Source organism: Thamnophis elegans, chromosome 1 (assembly GCF_009769535.1).
Source record: "Thamnophis elegans isolate rThaEle1 chromosome 1, rThaEle1.pri, whole genome shotgun sequence".
Taxonomy (NCBI): domain Eukaryota; kingdom Metazoa; phylum Chordata; class Lepidosauria; order Squamata; family Colubridae; genus Thamnophis; species Thamnophis elegans.
In genome coordinates, this window is record NC_045541.1 from 170,269,135 (window position 1) to 170,286,556 (window position 17,422).

At 46.6% G+C, this 17,422-nt stretch overlaps 1 protein-coding gene across 1 annotated transcript; it reads left to right on the top strand.

Moving 5' to 3' along the window:
- The first annotated feature begins 1,054 nt into the window (after nt 1-1,054).
- Nucleotides 1,055-16,848, top strand: MEX3D (mex-3 RNA binding family member D). Its single transcript, XM_032208681.1, has 2 exons — nt 1,055-2,120; nt 14,960-16,848. The coding sequence occupies exons 1-2, from the start codon at nt 1,433-1,435 to the stop codon at nt 16,252-16,254; spliced, it is 1,983 nt and encodes a 660-aa protein (XP_032064572.1). The 5' UTR covers nt 1,055-1,432; the 3' UTR covers nt 16,255-16,848.
- Nucleotides 16,849-17,422: the final 574 nt, after the last annotated feature.

Genomic DNA, 17,422 nt, shown 5'->3' on the forward strand with positions numbered 1-17,422 from the left:
GCATGAAATTCAGAGATGCCTGCAGGTTTATCTCTGAACCGAGAGGAGATACTTTCTGCAGAGAACTTAGAAGATGATCAGGACTTGGAGCTATGTTGGAATGAAGTTAGTCCCAAAGGTGCTTTTTTCAGGAGGCAACTGGAGTTTTTTTTTTCTTTTGAAGATGGTAGAGCTGAAGAAGTTTCTTGGAAGAGAAGTGAAACTTCTTCAAAGAAAAACCAGAAAGTTCAGTTGCCTCTTGAAAAAGCACTTTTGGGACAACTATGACCTGGATGATTGAGAATTTCCATAGAATGAGGTTAATGTTATCCCAAGTTCACAGTTTTGCACCATACACTAAATCCTGATGTGACCACTCTCACTGGCTCCCAAAGCAACACTGGGTTGTAATATTTAGTAACTGCACTCACACAATATAATTCCTTTATCAACTCATTTTTTGATATCAGACAAAAATTAAACCAAAAGAGGGTGGGGCAGGGAAAAGTAATATTAGCATTAGTATGGAGTTTCCTACAAAGGTCACCAATTAGGCTCTTTACTGAGGCTCTAAATAAACGTGCCACATCTACAGGAGCTGATAGCTAAAGAGGACTGGGCTGAAACGCTGGGATGGTAGACCACGAGGAAACTCCCAAGGCTGCAAACTAGAAAAAACCCAATCTCCAAAAGCGGCCAAGGAAACCGCTTTTGCACTCCAAAACTCCCAAGGAACTTGACTGGAAAGAAGTTCTCTTTTTTTTCTTTTATAGTACAACCCCACCCACCCGCTCCTTGCACCATGAGACTTCAGCCAGTCGTACATATATATATATATATATATATATACAAAGACAGCTCAGGAAATCGGGTTGAGGTGCGGAAACATCCCTCCCGGCCTAAATCACCCCATTTCCCGCCCCGCTCCCAAGCCAGAAGTTGGAAGGCGTGGCCGCGGTTTTCACCCCGAGCCTTTACAGCGCGTGGGAGTGGGAGGGGCTAACCCCGAGGAGGGGGAAAGGCTTTCCCCGCGCATGCGCCTTCCCCCCTTTTCTCTGCCCCCCCCCCACCCGGTCTTTCATTGTTGGGCTGGAGGTGACGTCCTCTTTCGGGGTGGGACAGAGGCGAGGCGAGGCGCCATCGGGTGGAGGGGGGGGCGCTGCCGGCAGCCTCCGCTCGGGCTCCCCGCCCCGTCCAACCTCCCTCCCCCCCCCCCCCCGCCTCTCCGGGCTGCTGGATGAAGGCGGCGGCAGGGCCAGCAAACAAAGGCGGCGGAGGAGGAGGAGGCAGGGGGGCGGGATCCTAGGCGAGCGGAGCCGATCTGGGGGCGGTGCAGCAGCAGCGGCGGCAGCCCGAGAGAGCGCCCCGAAGCCGGAGGCAGGGAGCCCGTCCCAGGCTGGGGGGGCAGCAGGAGGAGGAGGAGGCGGCGGAGGAGGGGGAGCTGCAGGCAGCCATGCCCAGCGCCATCTACCAGCTGGATGGAGAAGCCTCCCGCTGCTGCCCCCCGCCTGGCTTGGGCGGGCTGCTGACCCCCCACCAGATCGCGCAGCAACCGGCTTGTTCCGGCAGCGGCTTCGCCCTGCCTGCCGGCCCCGAGCAGCCCAGCCTGGAGCCGCCTTCCCCGCCTCTCCTGCAAGAAGCCCAGGCGCCCCGAGACCCCGCGGCGGAGCTTTCCTTGGCCTTTGAGCAGCTTTCCATCTTGGGGCTGGCGGAGGAGGAGGAAGAGGAGGAGGAAGGAGAAGGCGGGAGAGAAAGGGAGGAGGAGGAGGCCAGGGAGGATGGAGGACGACGAGGAGGAGGAGGACCACGACCCGAGGACGACCTGATGGAGGCAGGTGATCCAGGTGGGCTGGACCCCTTCAGCTACCATGGGCTTCCCCCGCTGGCAGCAGCGCCGCCCGCAGGTGGTGGGGGCCTGGTCCTGCTGGAGGCCGAGGGCAGCCCCCCAGCCTCCAACTGCGCCTCCCCCGTGGAGATCCTCGGGGCCTTCCCGCCCCACCTGGGACACCCCGCTCCGCCACAGCACCCCCTGCTGGCCGGGCAGCTGGGCATCATCGGCAGCCGCAAGAAAAGTGTCAACATGACGGAATGCGTCTCGGTGCCCAGCTCGGAGCATGTGGCAGAAATCGTGGGCCGTCAAGGTAAAAAAAAAAAAACGTCCAAGAATGCCAGGAGAGTTGGTTGGTTGTGCCCATAATGAAGTTAGCCCATCAGTAGGAAAGGGCGGGTCCGCCATCCTTAGTTTCTGCCCCCCCCCACACCTGCCCCTAGAGATCCTCTCACCCCCCTCCCCAATTACTCAGCAATCTCCTAGCTAGCTTTTTAAAAGTCTTGGGTAGGGTTGCATTTCACCTGGGCTTGTCCCTCTCTCTTTAATTCATTTGGGGATGAAAAGATCTTTCACTCATATATATTTTGAAAGCAGCATCCATAGAACCCACCCCATATTTGGAAGAAATCAAACAAACTGCTGGTCATTTTGTTCTCTTTTTTCCAAAAACAAAACTTTGGAAGGGTAGCTGAGCCTGCTTGAGGCAACCAATGTATGTGCACACCCCAATCTTAAAAGTTGTTTTATGTAATGCATTTAGAAATGCTGCATTTTAAAGCTTTCTCGATGCGAAAGCTGGCAGGCTTCATCTCTCTGTGCCCCAGTACCAACTTTTCCAGCTTTTCTGTGGCTAAATCCAGCCATATTTGGCTTTGCGTTTCTCTTCCTTAATTCAAACTTTACTGAAATCCAGAAAGCCAAGGAACGCCTAATTTCTGGGCCTGTTCCATTTGGCTTTGGGGAGACTCTAAAAGCTTCTTTGTTCTTTTCGTGTGATAGAAATGGGGAGAGAAAGGAAGGAAACGAAAAAACGTTCGACATTTACAGTTGGAAAAATTATTCCAGAAATAACAATATTTCCATTTCCACCTACTTTCCCCTTGTTTCGAGAGAACCGAGTAAGCATCTTTATGAATTGTATTTAAAATAGGTAATCCTTGTTTTGAAAAGACAAGGTGCTACACACATTGAGGAGATTCATTTGAGCACAGGTTTGGAGGCTTCTTGTTCTTTCTGGATGAAAAGGCTTATAATAAGTTGGGAAACTGGACCCACCTTCTGGAATTAATGTGAAATGGGTGTCATCTGTGCCCCGTTTTTCAAGTCCCGCTTCTTTTGGGACCCAATGCCGTTCCTTTTGTGAACTGCTCACTCAGCATAATTCCAATTATTCACATTTTTTCCTTCTTTCCATGCAGGTTAACATTTTGATTTACAAAACCCGTGTTTTTGTCTTAGCAGCAAAGGTATAAAGAGAATTCTCAAGTTTCAGTGGACAAAGATGAGCGTCTGATGGGCCGAATCTTGAACTGATGCTCTCCTATCTTCCTTTGCCGGTTTTTACATTTCAAAGCTACCACAATACATGGCAAAATATATTGTAGGAAAATGTACCTTCCTTTTTTTCCAAAGCTGGAACATTTTAAGGCATTCTCCAAGCATCTAAATAAGAATTACTCCGCCTCTTTGTTTCTAGCCAGCCTAAGTTGTTGTGAAACATTTTTGTATTGTTAAAGTTCGTAATTTTGGGGTCTGTATCAGTCTTTCTCCCCTTGTCAATGGGGCACATATCTGCCCTATTGTTCGCTTTGTTAGCTGAGACCATGCTGTGTTGAGCGCGGTGACATCACGCTCCTTGTATCCTATTGGATAATCCTGGAAGTACCCCCCCTTCCCCTCCCGCCCCTCTTTGGCCACGCCCAATTTATATTAGGCCATGCAGCTCTCTTTCCAACTTTTTTTCTGCTTCTCCTGTCTTAGCAGCAATCAGGGTTTAATTCCTCAAGAAGGCAACCTGGGGTTTTTACTGTCCAATCAGGTAAATCTTCTCACTATCTCTTTAACACATAGAGTGTGATTGGTTAGTGGTGGATAAAAACAGTGTTTGCTCAGATAGCTTTTTTAGACAATATGGTCTACACTGCTTGTAAATAGCAACGTTGACCAAATAGATTTTGATTAAAGCAGTATTGCCTTAAAAGATTTTTTAAAAAAACTGTAGAGGGTTTTAATGCCACTCCATGAAAAATATGTTTTTTGAGGCATGGGCAACTCTTTTTTTAAAAGTTATTGCTAGCATACATCCAACAACAAATTATAGAAGAAGAAATTTATCCGATCAAGTTTAATTGTGTAGTGCAAAATAGACAGTTTAAACAAACAAACAAACACAGTTTTTGCATTTCCTTGTATATTTTGTTAGGTAAAAGATTTCTTAGGTAGCTTTGTGTAGAATAGCACAATCGTCTGTCTTGAAAATGCACACAGATCCCCTATTCAGTTTCAAGTTTCTAGCTCTCATCATGGAACAGAGTTTCAATCTGTCTTGTGATCTGAAATTCAAATTTCACTTCAGTTATGAATCCAGATTCTCCAAGTTTGTTAGACATCATGCTTTGTTGTTAAAGAGGAGGCAATTAGGAAGGAAAAAAAACGGATTCCTCCTAAAGTTTCACTTGCAAGGACAGGTATTGAGCCAAAAATTCTTTTAGGGTCATTTTTCTCTGTCTGCTTTTTATTTTTAAAGATGGCATCTTGCTTCCCCCCCCCCCCCCCCCCCCGCTTTGGAAGGGCCTAAACATCTCATGTCAGTCCAGACCACTGTTAGAAAGAATGAGGCATCTTCTATATAATGGTCAATTTTATTATTTTCAGCTAAGGCTGTTGAAAGGACCTTCCAAAATTGAATCTGAACCCATCAAAATCAGGCAAAACAATAGGAGTGCATGTGCTTTTTCTCTCTCTGAAGGATTATCTCATCTAAGAATGTCATAGAGAAATGGATCCATTCCTGTTTTTCTTTCTGAAACCCTTGATGGATTCATTCTGGATCTGGATCCCTTGATCCAGTGGATTGTGAAGTCCTTCTGGACTGAATGATGGAACTAAGTCTTGGAGAATGAATTTTGCCTTGCAAAGTTCTTCCTTTAGCCCCTTTGAGGACCAAATGCTGGTAATCTTTGACATACCATCACAATTGAGCCCAAAATTTCTGTTGCTAAATGAGGCAGTTGTTAAGTGATTTTCGCCCCATTTTACAACTTTTCATCCCACAGTGATTAAGTGAATCACTGCAGTTATTAAGATAGTAACACAGTTGTTAAACGAATCCTGGCAGATAGTAACACAGTTGTTAAACGAATTCCCCATTGACTTCAATTGTCAGGGTCACAAAAAGTGATCACATAACACTAGGACTCGCAGGCCGTCATAAAAACAGGCCAGTTGCCAAGCAGTCGAATTTTGGTCACATGACCATGGGGATGCTGCAATGTTCATAAGTGTGAAAACAGTCATAAGTCAGGTTTTTTTCAGTGCTGTTGTAATTTTGAACTAAATGGATGGTTGTAAATGGGAAGCTACTTCTAGTGAAACCTGAGGGATAGTAGGCAATACTATGGCCGTTATTGTGTGCTGGACACAGGTAACATACCTATACCTGTTTTGCACCTATAAGCAGAACAGTTATGGCAGTGTTTCTCAACCTTGTCAACTTGAAGATGTCTGGACTTCAACTCCCAGAATTCCCCAGCCAGCAAATGCTGGCTGGGGAATTCTGGGAGTTGAAGTCCAGATATCTTCAAGTTGACAAGACTGAGAAACACTGAGTTATGGCAACACTTCCAGGGGTGAAATTCAGCAGGTTCTGACTGGTTCTAGAGAACCAGTAGGGGGAAATTTTGAGTAGTTCAGAGAACCAGCAAATACCACCTCCGGCTGGCCCCAGAGTGGGGAGGGAATGGAGATTTTGCAGTATCCTTCCCCTGGCATGCCCACCAAGCCACAACACGCCCACCAAGCCACGGCCACAGAACCGGTAGTAAAAAAAAAATCAAATTTCACCACTGGACACTTCCCATGGGACCTAACTTCTCCCTTCCCCTCAGATTTTAACAATGGAAGACTAGCAAGCTGCAAAGGAAAACACCAGACGTGATCTTCAACCATCACTGGGCCCCACGAAGCATCCTTAGAAAATAAAATGGTGCTGATGGCTGCAGCCAAATCTTTATTGGGCTCTTTGTCCATCTGGTCAAAAATAGGAGAGAAACGGTAGAAAGTATCTTCTACCAGAAACCAGGAAGGCTGATGAATAGTAATGTCTCCATTTCAACTGAATGTTTGGGATCAACCATGCCCTCCGTCTATGGAAGCCATTCTATGAGAGTGCCTATAACCAGGTGGGCTTCAGAGAAGTCTGCCACTGGTTTGGCACGTGCTCGCGCATTCGCTTTGTGAGCGTGCGCATCTGCGCATGTGTGTGGCCTTCCATGCATGTGCTTTGCTCAGGCACTCAGCTTTCATGCATGCGCACAGCTTCGAAAATGTGGCTAAATAGGACGGCATAAAGCCAGGTCACTACCACCGGTCCACCCAAACCAGTCTGAACCGGTTGAATACCACCTCTGCCTATAACCCACTATCAAAGATCTAAAAGTGCCCTTCAGCCCAGGTGCAGCCAACACCTTGTGTTGTGGCCCTCAACATTGTAGCTCTTTGCCACTTAAGCCAGTTGAGGTGTCAGTAGCCTTGCTTAGATTCATTATTGACTGCATATGGGTGCATAAAACCATTGACCGAATTGAAATGGATGAGTATTTATTACATTTTTATCCGGCCTTTATTAGTTTTATAAATAATTCAAAACAGAAAACATATGTAGTACTCTTTCCTTCTCCTGTTTTCCTCACAATACGACACTGGGAGGTGGGTTAGGCAGAGAGAGAGAGAGACTGGCTTATGTCACCCCACTAATTTCCATGCCTAAGGCAGGATTAGAACTCATGGTCTCCTGGTGATTGGCCCAGTCACCCAGCCAGCTTTCATGCCTAAGGCGGGACTAGAACTCATGGTCTGCTGATTTCTAGGCCAGCACCTTCACTATTATAACAAAATGGTCAAGGGGTCAATAAAAGATTTAGCCTTTGTTCTATAGAGGGCTAAAGGTAAAGGTAGTGCTAGTCATTCCCAACTCTAGGGGGCGGTGCTCATCTCTGTTTCAAAGCTGAAGAGCCAGCGCTGTCCAAAGACGTCTCCGTGGTCATGTGGCCGGCATGACTAAACGCTGAAGGCACACGGAACGCTATTTTACCTTCCCACCAAAGGTGGTTCCTATTTTTCTACTTGCATTTTTACATGCTGTCGAACTGCTAGGTTGGCAGAAGCTGGGACAAGTAACAGGAGCTCATTCCGTTACCTGGCACAGGGATTCGAACCGCCGATCTTTCTGATCGACAAGCTCAGTGTCTTAGCCACAGAGCTACCGTGTTCCCTTAAATTGGCATAGTATACTAAGCTTAATAAACCTGTACCTGGCTTGTTAGTGGGCTATATTTTCTCTAAAACAGGGGTGGGGAAACTGGTCTTTTAATGACTTGTGGACTTCAATACCCAGAATTCCCGAGCCAGGAACTGAATTGGGAACTTGAAGTCCGCCCGTCATAAAAGGGTCATAATTCCCCACCTCTGCTCTAAAAGATCCAAAGATGCCAAGCTCTTCCTGGACTTTTTGGTCTTCCTGGATCTTTGCAAGGTAGAATGGCCAAGACCTTTTGTAAGACAACATGGTATATCTTGGCGCTTTGGAGCCCTATTGAAAGATCCCAAAACTCGAACCCAGGATCTTCACTAGCCAAAAAAAAATGCTCTGCTATTCAACTATGAGTTCCCAGGCTGTCTCTCTCACCCAGAGTTGGTTACACCCATCCAATCAAGTCACATTTCTAGGAATTGTAATTCTAGGGTCAGGAACGATCCAGCTAGTCAGAATTAAACCAATCTGCTTCAGAGCTTAATCCTGTGGTTTGTGAACAGAAGGGAAGGGAAATTCAAGCCAAGCATGCTTTGCTCTTAATTACACATGTGTAAGCTGCTCTAGAAGCATACAAGTGTCCTTGACTTATGACCACAATTGGGATCAGAATTTCTGTGGCTAAACAAGGCAGCTGTGAATGAGTCACACCCACTTTGATGGCCTCTTTTGCCATGGTTAAGTGGAATACTGAGGTTGTTAAGTGAATCACACAATTGTTAAGTAAATCTGGGTTTTCCCATTGGCTTGGCTTGTCAGAAGCCAATCCGAAAGGTCGCAAATGGCGATCATGTGACACACCACCACCACCACTCCAGGATGCTGCACCTATCGTAAATACGTGCAAATTGCCAAACCTCTGAATTTTGATCATGTAACTGGGTATGTTGTGGCAGTCACACATGCAGGGACCAATGATAAGTCGCTTTTTTCAGCGCTGTTGTAACTTTGAATGGCTACCGTGTGTAAGTTGAGGACCATCTCCATGCCTATTGAGGCACTGCACCGAAAATCCTTCCATGCTAGTCTCAGAATAGGACAGGGATGTCAAACTCGAATTCATTTAGGGCCGGATCAAGGTTGTGTTTGATCTCAGGGGCGGGGTGGGTGTGGCCAGGGTCGGCAGGTCCAGCTTGACGTCACTCATGTCAGGCGCGTCTGTGGTGGCCCAAGTGCTCTGCCAGTGAAAACGGGCTCCAGAGCTCCATTTTCAGCTGCGACGGCCTCCTGCTGCCCTCTGCCAGCGAAAACGGAGCTGGGGGCAAGAGCGAGCTCCGTTTTCGCTGGCAAGAGCAGCAGGAGGCCATCGCAGACCAAAACTGAGCCTGAGAGGGCAGCACGTGGCCCTCCTGAACTCCGTTTTCACTGGCAGAGACACCGCGGGCCAGTCCTTTGCTGTTTCTAAGGCAGCCCCATGGGCCAGATCTAAGCACCCCGCGGGATGGATCCGGCCCCCGGGCCTTGATATACTTGATATACTTCCTATATCACTCCTGATATAGGAAGTACTTGTGAAAACTTCCTCAGAATGCTTGACCACTTCAGACTGACAAAAAAGGAAACTGGACAATTAGGTTTTATTTATTTACTTATTTGGAAATTTATACTGCCACCTATTTGCACATGGCGACACAAGGCGCCATGTGCAAAAATGTTTTGCAGCTAGGCTCTCCATAAATCGTGTTCTTTTTTTAAAAAAAAATACACCTTTTCTTCTTTCTTCTTGGAAAATGGCTAAGAGCAAATTTCCTTTCTCATAAGATTGTCCTCGTCTATTAAACAGTGATAGGGAGTGCAGCAATTTCCTGGCCCGATCAGTGTTATATGGATTCAATCATCATTTTTCTCCGTACGATTTTCTCATCGGTCTCCTGGAAAATTTAGTGTTGCACACATTATATTTCTTTCATATCTTTTTTTTTTTAGTGTGTAGTTTTTGGGGATGTGAACAAAGCAAAGATCATAATGGATTTACCCCTATAAAATATTAGGCCATTGATTCAGGAGAAGAAAATATATCAAATAAGCACATTATACCCTGTTTCCTCAAAAATAAGACCTCCCCAAATAATGAGCCCAATCGGGCTTTTGAGCGCATGCACTAAATAAGCCCTCCCCAAAAATATTGCAACATAACAGCAGCCATGAGGTGATCACTCTCGCCGCCTTCTGCACCTCAAAAATAATAGGACCTCCCCGAAAATAAGACCAAGTACTTATTTTGGGGGAAACATGGTAATAATGGATCAATGGCAGATAAAATGAGGCGTTTGAATGTGAGTAAAATCCTTGTAAGCTGCCTGGAGTCACTGAGTGAATTTGGTAGCACATAAGTGGTCCTCAATTTACAACGATTCATTTAGGGACCGTTCAAAGTTATATCGGTACTGAAAAAAGTGACATGCGACCGTTTTTCACACTTATGACTATGGCAGCATCCCCATGGCCACACACTTTCAGGCGCCTGACAACCGGCCTGTGTTTATGAGAGTTGCACTGTCCTGGGTCCCATGATCACCATTTATAACCGTCCCAGCTGGTTTCCGATAAGCCAAGTCAATGGAGGAGGGAAGGGGGAAGCCAGATTCACTTAACGACTGCATGATTTGCCTATAAACTGCAGGGATTCACTGAACTGAGGCAAAAAAGATCATAAAATGACCATAAAATTTACTTAACAATTGCTTAGTGGTGGACATTTTAGGCTCCATTGTGCCTAAAATGTCGAGGACTATGTGTATACCCTGTTACCCTGAAAATAAGACCTCCCTGGATAATAAAAGACTAAAACATATGAAGAACCGTTGCAGGAATTGGGTATGTCTAGTTTAATAGAAAGAAGGACTAGGGGGAGACATGATAGCAGTCTTCCAATGTCTCAGGGGCTGCCACAAAGAAGAGGGAGTCAAACTATTCTCCAAGGCACCTGAGGGTAGGACAAGAAGCAATGGGTGGAAACTAATCAAGGAGAGAAGCAACTTAGAACTGAGGAGAAATTTCCTGACTGTTAGAAGAATTAATCAGTGGAACCACTTGCCTCTAGACATTGCGAATGCCCCAACACTGGAAGCCCTTAAGAAGATGTTGGATAGCCATTTGTCTGAAATGGTATAGAGTTTCCTGCCTAGGCAGGGGGTTGGACTAGAAGACCTCCAAGGTCCCTTCCAACTCTGCTATTGTATTGTATTGTATAAGCCTTCCCCGAAAATATTGCAACACAGCAGAAGCAATGAGGTGACCACGCTCACTGCCTCCTGCACCTCAAAATAATAAGACCTCCCTGAAAATAAGGCCAAGCGCTTATTTCGGGGGTAAAAAAAATAAGACCCTGTCTTATTTTCAGGGAAACACGGTAGTTTCTCATAATGGCGTGTGTGGGAGATCTTCAGAGGTCTAATTTTTTTTAAGCCACCTACACACACATACGCACGCACCCATCACAAAAAGCTTGCCTGCCTTTGTTGTTTCCAGAATCAGAACTAAATCTAATTTAGTCTTTATTCCTGCTTCCCCCCCCCCAAAAAAAACCCTTTATTTTTGGGGAAACAGAGTAAATTTTCTTAAATAAAGTTTGGCGCTCCTTTGACCCAACATGGCCCAGCGGTTGCCAACCTGTATAGTATTAAGAGGAGGCCAGGCCAGTTCTCTGGGTAACTCTGGCTAGTCCCTCTGCTGTCTGATTATCTTTGTTTTCCACAGAAGAGTCCGCAGGATGGGAAAATGTTCCAGTATGCTTTGTGAAGGCAGAGCATGAGGATAAAGAGGCTTTTGGTCACATTAGCGATTGCAAAAGTGTTTTTTCCCCCCAATCTGAATGGCCGAAAAGTGCCCTCTGCATCTTCATAAGGCTTTTGTGTCAGGATAAATTAACATGGGGTGGCTCAGCATTTTATGTGGGGGCCTTTGTGTTATCTATGAGCAATAAATCTTCATCGTATTGGCAGTTACGTGGAGCTTCTGCGTACAGGAGCAATACAGGCAGTGGTGGGTTCCTACTCGTTCGGACTGGTGCGGGCAAACCGGTAATGGTTTGGCGGCCTGGGTCTCTGGAACCAGCAGTGTCCCAGGCCTGCCACGCCCCCAAACCGGTTCTCCCGGAAGAGCTGTAGGTGCCGCCATCCTGTTTTTTGCCTCTGCGCATGCACAGAGCGATTTTTATTGCATTTATGGTCAAATGTGCGTGCACATAGAGTGCACATCTGGTGTGCGCATGAGCGAAAGTGAGCACACATGCAAAATTGCATGCACACCGAACCGGCAGTAATGCCGGCGGCAACCTACCCCTGAATACAGGTAGTCTTCAAATTGTGGCTGCGTTTGAGAGCAGAATTTCTGTTGCTAAGCTGGGTGAGTCACACTCAATTTTACGGACTTTTGCCACAGTTGTTAAGTGAATCAAACAGTGGTTAAGCGAATCCAGGATCCCCCACTGACTTTGCTTTAATAGGAGCCAGCTTGGAAGATCACAAAGGATGATCACCTGAACTCAGGATGCTGCAAATGTTGTAAATGCCGGTCAGTTGCCAAGCGCCCAAATTTTGATCCGTTATGATTCTGCGGATGCTGCAACAGTTATAAAATACAAGGGCTGGTCGGAAGTCACTTTTGTTCAGTGCGGTTGCAACTTCAACCGGTCACTAAATGGATTGTTGTATACCAGAACCCAAAGGCCAGTAGCAAAAGGGGTAGTTTATTTTCTGTTCCAACCTCTTCCAAATTTCCTTCAGGCGTCTAACTCCTTGGTTTGATCTCTAGGAACAAGACCTGGGTTTTTCTCGAAATAGCTACTCCAACTTGCCTGGGTTGAACAGCTGTAACATCCAGCTCTGTTCCTTTCTGATGCCAAAATCCCCAAAATAATTTAAAGATCTCACATTTTTCAGACTGTAAGACGGACCTAAATTTATAGGAGGAAAACAAGAAAAAAATAGTTTTTGGCCTCCGTACGTTGCATTTTTAGCCTCCCTGGCCCCCAGAAGCACGTCCTCCACACAGCCCATTTTCTCCAAAAACCACACCCGTTTTTGGGCTCCCAAAAACGTCACGTTTTTGCCCTCCCCAGCCCAAAGAAGCACTCTGCAGGCCAAAAACGGGCCCCTTTTTTGGTAAAAATGGGTGTGTTTTGGGTGAAAATGGGCCGTGTGGAGCACTGCAGAGTGCTTCTGGTGGCCCATGAGTGTGAAAACACAATGCACAGAGGACATTGGGAGCCCCAAAATGGATGTGTTTTTGGTGAAAATGGAATGTGCAAAGCATTGTAGAGTGCTTCTGGGAGCCAGGGAGGGAGAAAACCCGACACAGACTGTTCAGGAGCCAAAAACACCTCTATTCGGTTTATAAGACGCACCTAAATTCCCCCCCACACACACACTTTTAAGGGGGGGGGGGAGAAGATGTGTGTTATACTCCGAAAAATATGGTAACTCCAAAAAGATACGAAGGGTGAGATGGGGACAAAAGAAGATAGCTTCTATAAAAATAGTCCATCTGCAGTCTCTATTCTAGGAAGAGAGGGAGTTGAGAAGCTTTCTTGAACCATCCAGGAATCTTTTAAAAATGAACTTTAAAGCAAATGGAAATCTAGTTTCTTTAATTTGGGGGTGGGGACATGTACATCTCTACATGCTGCTGAACAGAGGTGGGTTATGCTCCCAGTTTGGCCCGGATCAGGCCAACCGGTAGTAGTAACTTCGGGAGGCTCCGCCCACCCATCTGGACGCTTCTGCGCATGCGGGAGCATGCCCGAACCGGTAGTAAAAAAAAAATTGGCAACCCACCACTGCTACTGAACCATCGCTGTGTGTAAGCCTTGCTTCCCTTGCCTAAGAATCTCCCCTTCCGTTAAAATAGAACACAAAGTTTCTAGTCCACAACTTACAGCCATTCATTTAGTGACCATTTCCGTGACCCGTCAAAACCGCGCTCGACTAAGCCGCGCCCGATTAAACCGCGTCGCTGACGTCATCAACAGGGCGACAACAGCCAGCGCGGAGAAAGAAGGGTGCTTTAAATAGCGCTTTGAAAGCAAGCCGATTCAACTTAAGGTAAGGGTTAGGTTAAGGGTTAGGGTTAGGTTTAGGGCTAGGTTAAGGGTTAGGTTTAGGATTAGGTTTAGGGGGGTTAGGTTTAGGTGTTAATTTTAGGTTTAGCGTTTACAGCGTGCTTCTGTCTCCGTGCTGTTGTCGCCCTGTTGATGGCGTCAGCTACGCGGTTTCATCGAGCGCAGTTTAGTCGAACACGGTTTTGTGGTGGAACCATCATTTCAAGTTACAACAGCACTGAAAATGTGACTTACAACTAGTGATCACTCTTATGACTCTTGCAGTATGTGATCACAATTTAGGCTTTTGGCAACCAGCCTGTATTTACGATAGTTATAGCATCCCAGGGTCTTTTAATTGTCATTTGCAACCTTCCCAGCCGGCTTCTGACAAGCAGATTCAGAATTCCCCATGCTGGCTGAAGAATTCTGGGAGTTGGGATCTACAAATCTCACATTTGCCAAGGTTGGAAATGCTACCTTAAGCGGAAATGGAACATTTTGCCTCTCGGTTCTCTTCTCTTTGGAAAGGGATGCGGGAGAAAAGAGGGGATGGAATTTGGGGTTCTTAAGACGGCTAAGACGTGAGCTTGTCGATCAGAAGGTCGGCAGTTTGAATCCCTAGCACCGCGTAATGGAGTGAGCTCCCGTGAACTTGTCTCAGCTTCTTCCAACTAGCAGTTCGAAAGCACGTAAAAAATGCAAGTAGAAAAATAGGAACCACCTTTGGTGGGAAGGAAACAGTGTTCCGTGCACCTTCAGCATTTAGTCATGCCAGCCACATGACCCTGGAGACGTCTTCGGACAGTGCTGGTTCTTCGGCTTTGAAATGGAGATGAGCATCACCCCCTAGAGTCGGGAACGACTAGCACATATTTGCGAGGGGAACCTTTACCTTTAAGAAGTACTTTAAAAATCTGTATTTCTCCCTTAACTTCTCCCGTTATTTAAAATAGCAAGAGGAGAAAGAGGTAGTTCCACCTCTTCCAGAGAGTTACGATACAGGTAGTCCTTCACTTATGACCACAGTTCAATCCAAAATGTATGTTATTTAGTGAGACAGTTAAGTGAGTTTTGAGCCATTTTATAACCTTTCTTGCCACAATTGTTAAATGAATTACTGCCGTTGTTAAGCTTCCCCATTGATTTTACTTGTCAGAAGTTTGCAAGAGGTGATTACATGACTCCAGGACACTGCAATCATCATAAATATATGCCAGTTGCCAAGCATCTGAATTTTGATCATGGGACCATGGGATGCTGCAATAATAGTTAAGTGTGGAAAACGGTTGTAAGCCAAGGACTACCTGTAGCTACAGTGGGAGTGCTTTGGGACAGGGAAAAATGGGACCTCCGGAATTTGGAGGCGATTCTGGGAGTTGAGGTGCATTACATCTGAAAGGCCCAGGTTGGGATAGTCGGAGAAATTCTACTTGTTGTTATGGAAAGCTGTTTTTCGACAGCGCAATTTCTTATGCAGCGATACATTTCTAACCAAGACTAAGATTTATAAATAGAGTTCTCCACTAGCTGACATGTCCCTTTTGTTCTTCTCGTCTTCGATATTTCTGTCTTTCAGGATGCAAGATCAAAGCCCTGAGAGCGAAAACTAACACATATATCAAAACACCAGTGAGAGGCGAGGAACCTGTTTTTATTGTGACGGGGCGGAAAGAAGACGTGGAGATGGCCAAGCGAGAAATCCTTTCGGCTGCCGAGCACTTCTCCGTGATCCGAGCCACTCGCAACAAAGTCAACGGCATGACCGGCTCGGTCCTGGCCCCTCCAAACCTCCCCGGGCAGACTACCATCCAAGTACGGGTTCCTTACCGTGTGGTCGGGCTAGTGGTGGGCCCAAAGGGAGCCACCATCAAGCGCATCCAGCAACAGACCCACACCTACATCGTGACCCCGAGTCGGGACAAGGAACCGGTGTTTGAAGTGACGGGCATGCCAGAGAATGTGGACCGGGCGCGCGAGGAGATCGAGGCTCACATCACCATGAGGACGGGCTCCTTCATCGACATCAACATCAACAACGACTTTCATTCCAACGGCACTGACGTTTGCCTCGACTTGATGGGTGGCAATCCGTCCAGCCTGTGGTCAAAAGCGCCTCACCCTACCCGACGGACTGTGCCCAGTTTACGCAATGATAGCCTTGGCTCCTCGGGTAGTGCTACCTCGGCCACCGAGCCTTACTTCGGGGGGCATGTGGCTGAAAGCCCCCCCACGGGCGCCTTTGTTTCCAACAACAGCAGTTACTCTTTCAGCGAACCCCCGCCCCCCGGACTGGGCTCTGATGACGGTGATTTTGGGTTTGATTTCTTGGCCTTGGACCTCACCACACCAACCACCATCTGGTCCCCCTTCGAGGCTCCCAGCAACCCCCTCCAGGTCTTCAGCAGTTCTTCCACCTCCTCAGTGAACGGCAACGCTCAGAGACGCAACAGCACGCTCAGCACCACCGCCACACCTCGGCATTCACCCACCCTTCCAGACCCCGGCGTGGCTCTGGAGCATCCTTTGGCCCGGCGCATCCAGAGCGATCCAGTCACTGCCCTGTCCTGGCTGCCGGCCCAGGGCTCCATGTCATCCTTCTCCAACAGCACCGGCTACTCATCCTCTTCCCCGTTACCGAGCAGCATTTCCGCCACTTCTGGCTCGCCTACCGATTCTAACAGTTCGGAACGAGCACGCAAGAATTCCCGCGAGTGCATGGTGTGCTTTGAGAGCGAAGTGATTGCTGCCCTCGTTCCCTGTGGCCATAACCTCTTCTGCATGGAGTGTGCCATGCGCATCTGTGGCCGGGTTGAACCCCAGTGCCCTGCCTGTCACACACCAGCCACGCAAGCCATCCATATTTTCTCATAGCCACAGAGTGGGTGCGACTCGCCATGCATTTACTGCCGGGGGTGGGGGGCGCGGCACACATACACAAACATACACACACTTCCTTTCCCTCCAAAACAAACCCACAAGAACAACAAAGAACATGGCTTTTTTTCAAGCGTCTAATTGTTTATATCAACCTTTTTTTGGAAATCAAAACATGCCGAAAGAACCTGGAGGGGGTGGGAAGGGAAATGGAATATGTCTTTTGGGGTCTTGCCTGGTGAAAAGAGATATGTCGAGGGAGAGAGAGGGAAAATAATATTGGTGGTGGGAGGGGAAGACGATGAGCATCTTCATCATTTAGGGCAGCTTTCAGATGTGCCAATGTCAACTCCCAGAATTCCCTGTCATGGGCATTGCTGAGAATTCTGGGGCTTGAATACCAAACACCTGAGGGCTGAATTGTATTTTGTGCTTGGCAAGCGCCTGCTTTCAGAGCTGGGCAAAATATATATATATCTGTTCAAATATTGTTTACAGAATAGCTTTAACTCTCAACCCCAAAGCACAGGCTGGGTTGGGTTAAATGTTTGCTGTTCCTCATGCCCTTTTGCCCCAAACAGTATTTCTTTTTGCAAAGATAAATCAAGCAAAAGTCCATATTGTGCACTTTTAAGATTTTCTTTTTTTCCTTCTTTCTTTTTTTTCCTTCTTTCTTTTCTTTCCTTTTCTTTTCTTTCCTTCCTTCCTTTCTTTCCTACCCACCTCCCCTTTCTTCCTTCTTTCCTTCCTTCCTTCCTTTCTTTTCCTTCTTTTCTTTCCTAACTACCTCCCCTTCCTTCCTTCCTCTCTCTCTCTTATTATTAGTTTACTTTTTTTTGTATACAGTTCTGAAGAGAACGAAAGCGTGAACATAATTTTTCGTTGTTGGCAAGACAAGTGTTATCTACATTTGGCTGGTCCCCCCAAATTATATAAATTGATATTAACTCTCAAGGGGGACCAAGAAGCTGGAAGGGAGAAGTCGGGCAGGCTCCCTTAGGGAGGGCAAAGTAGGAAAAATAAATATCAGCATAATACGCACACGCAAAAAAAGTCTCTTTTTTATGTTGGACTTTTTAAAGTTTATTTTTTACCTCTGTGTATATGTAGGGAATTTCTAGGAAAATAGTTACTTTATTGAATAAATTTTAAGAACTAAAATATA

What these genes read in the sequence shown, in the direction of transcription:
- MEX3D (XM_032208681.1), top strand. Translation starts at nt 1,433, where the DNA reads ATGCCCAGCGCCATCTACCAGCTGGATGGAGAAGCCTCCCGCTGCTGC. An exon ending in AGAAATCGTGGGCCGTCAAG is followed by an intron (nt 2,121 to 14,959) that starts GTAAAAAAAAAA and finishes TCTGTCTTTCAG; the next exon opens with GATGCAAGATCAAAGCCCTG.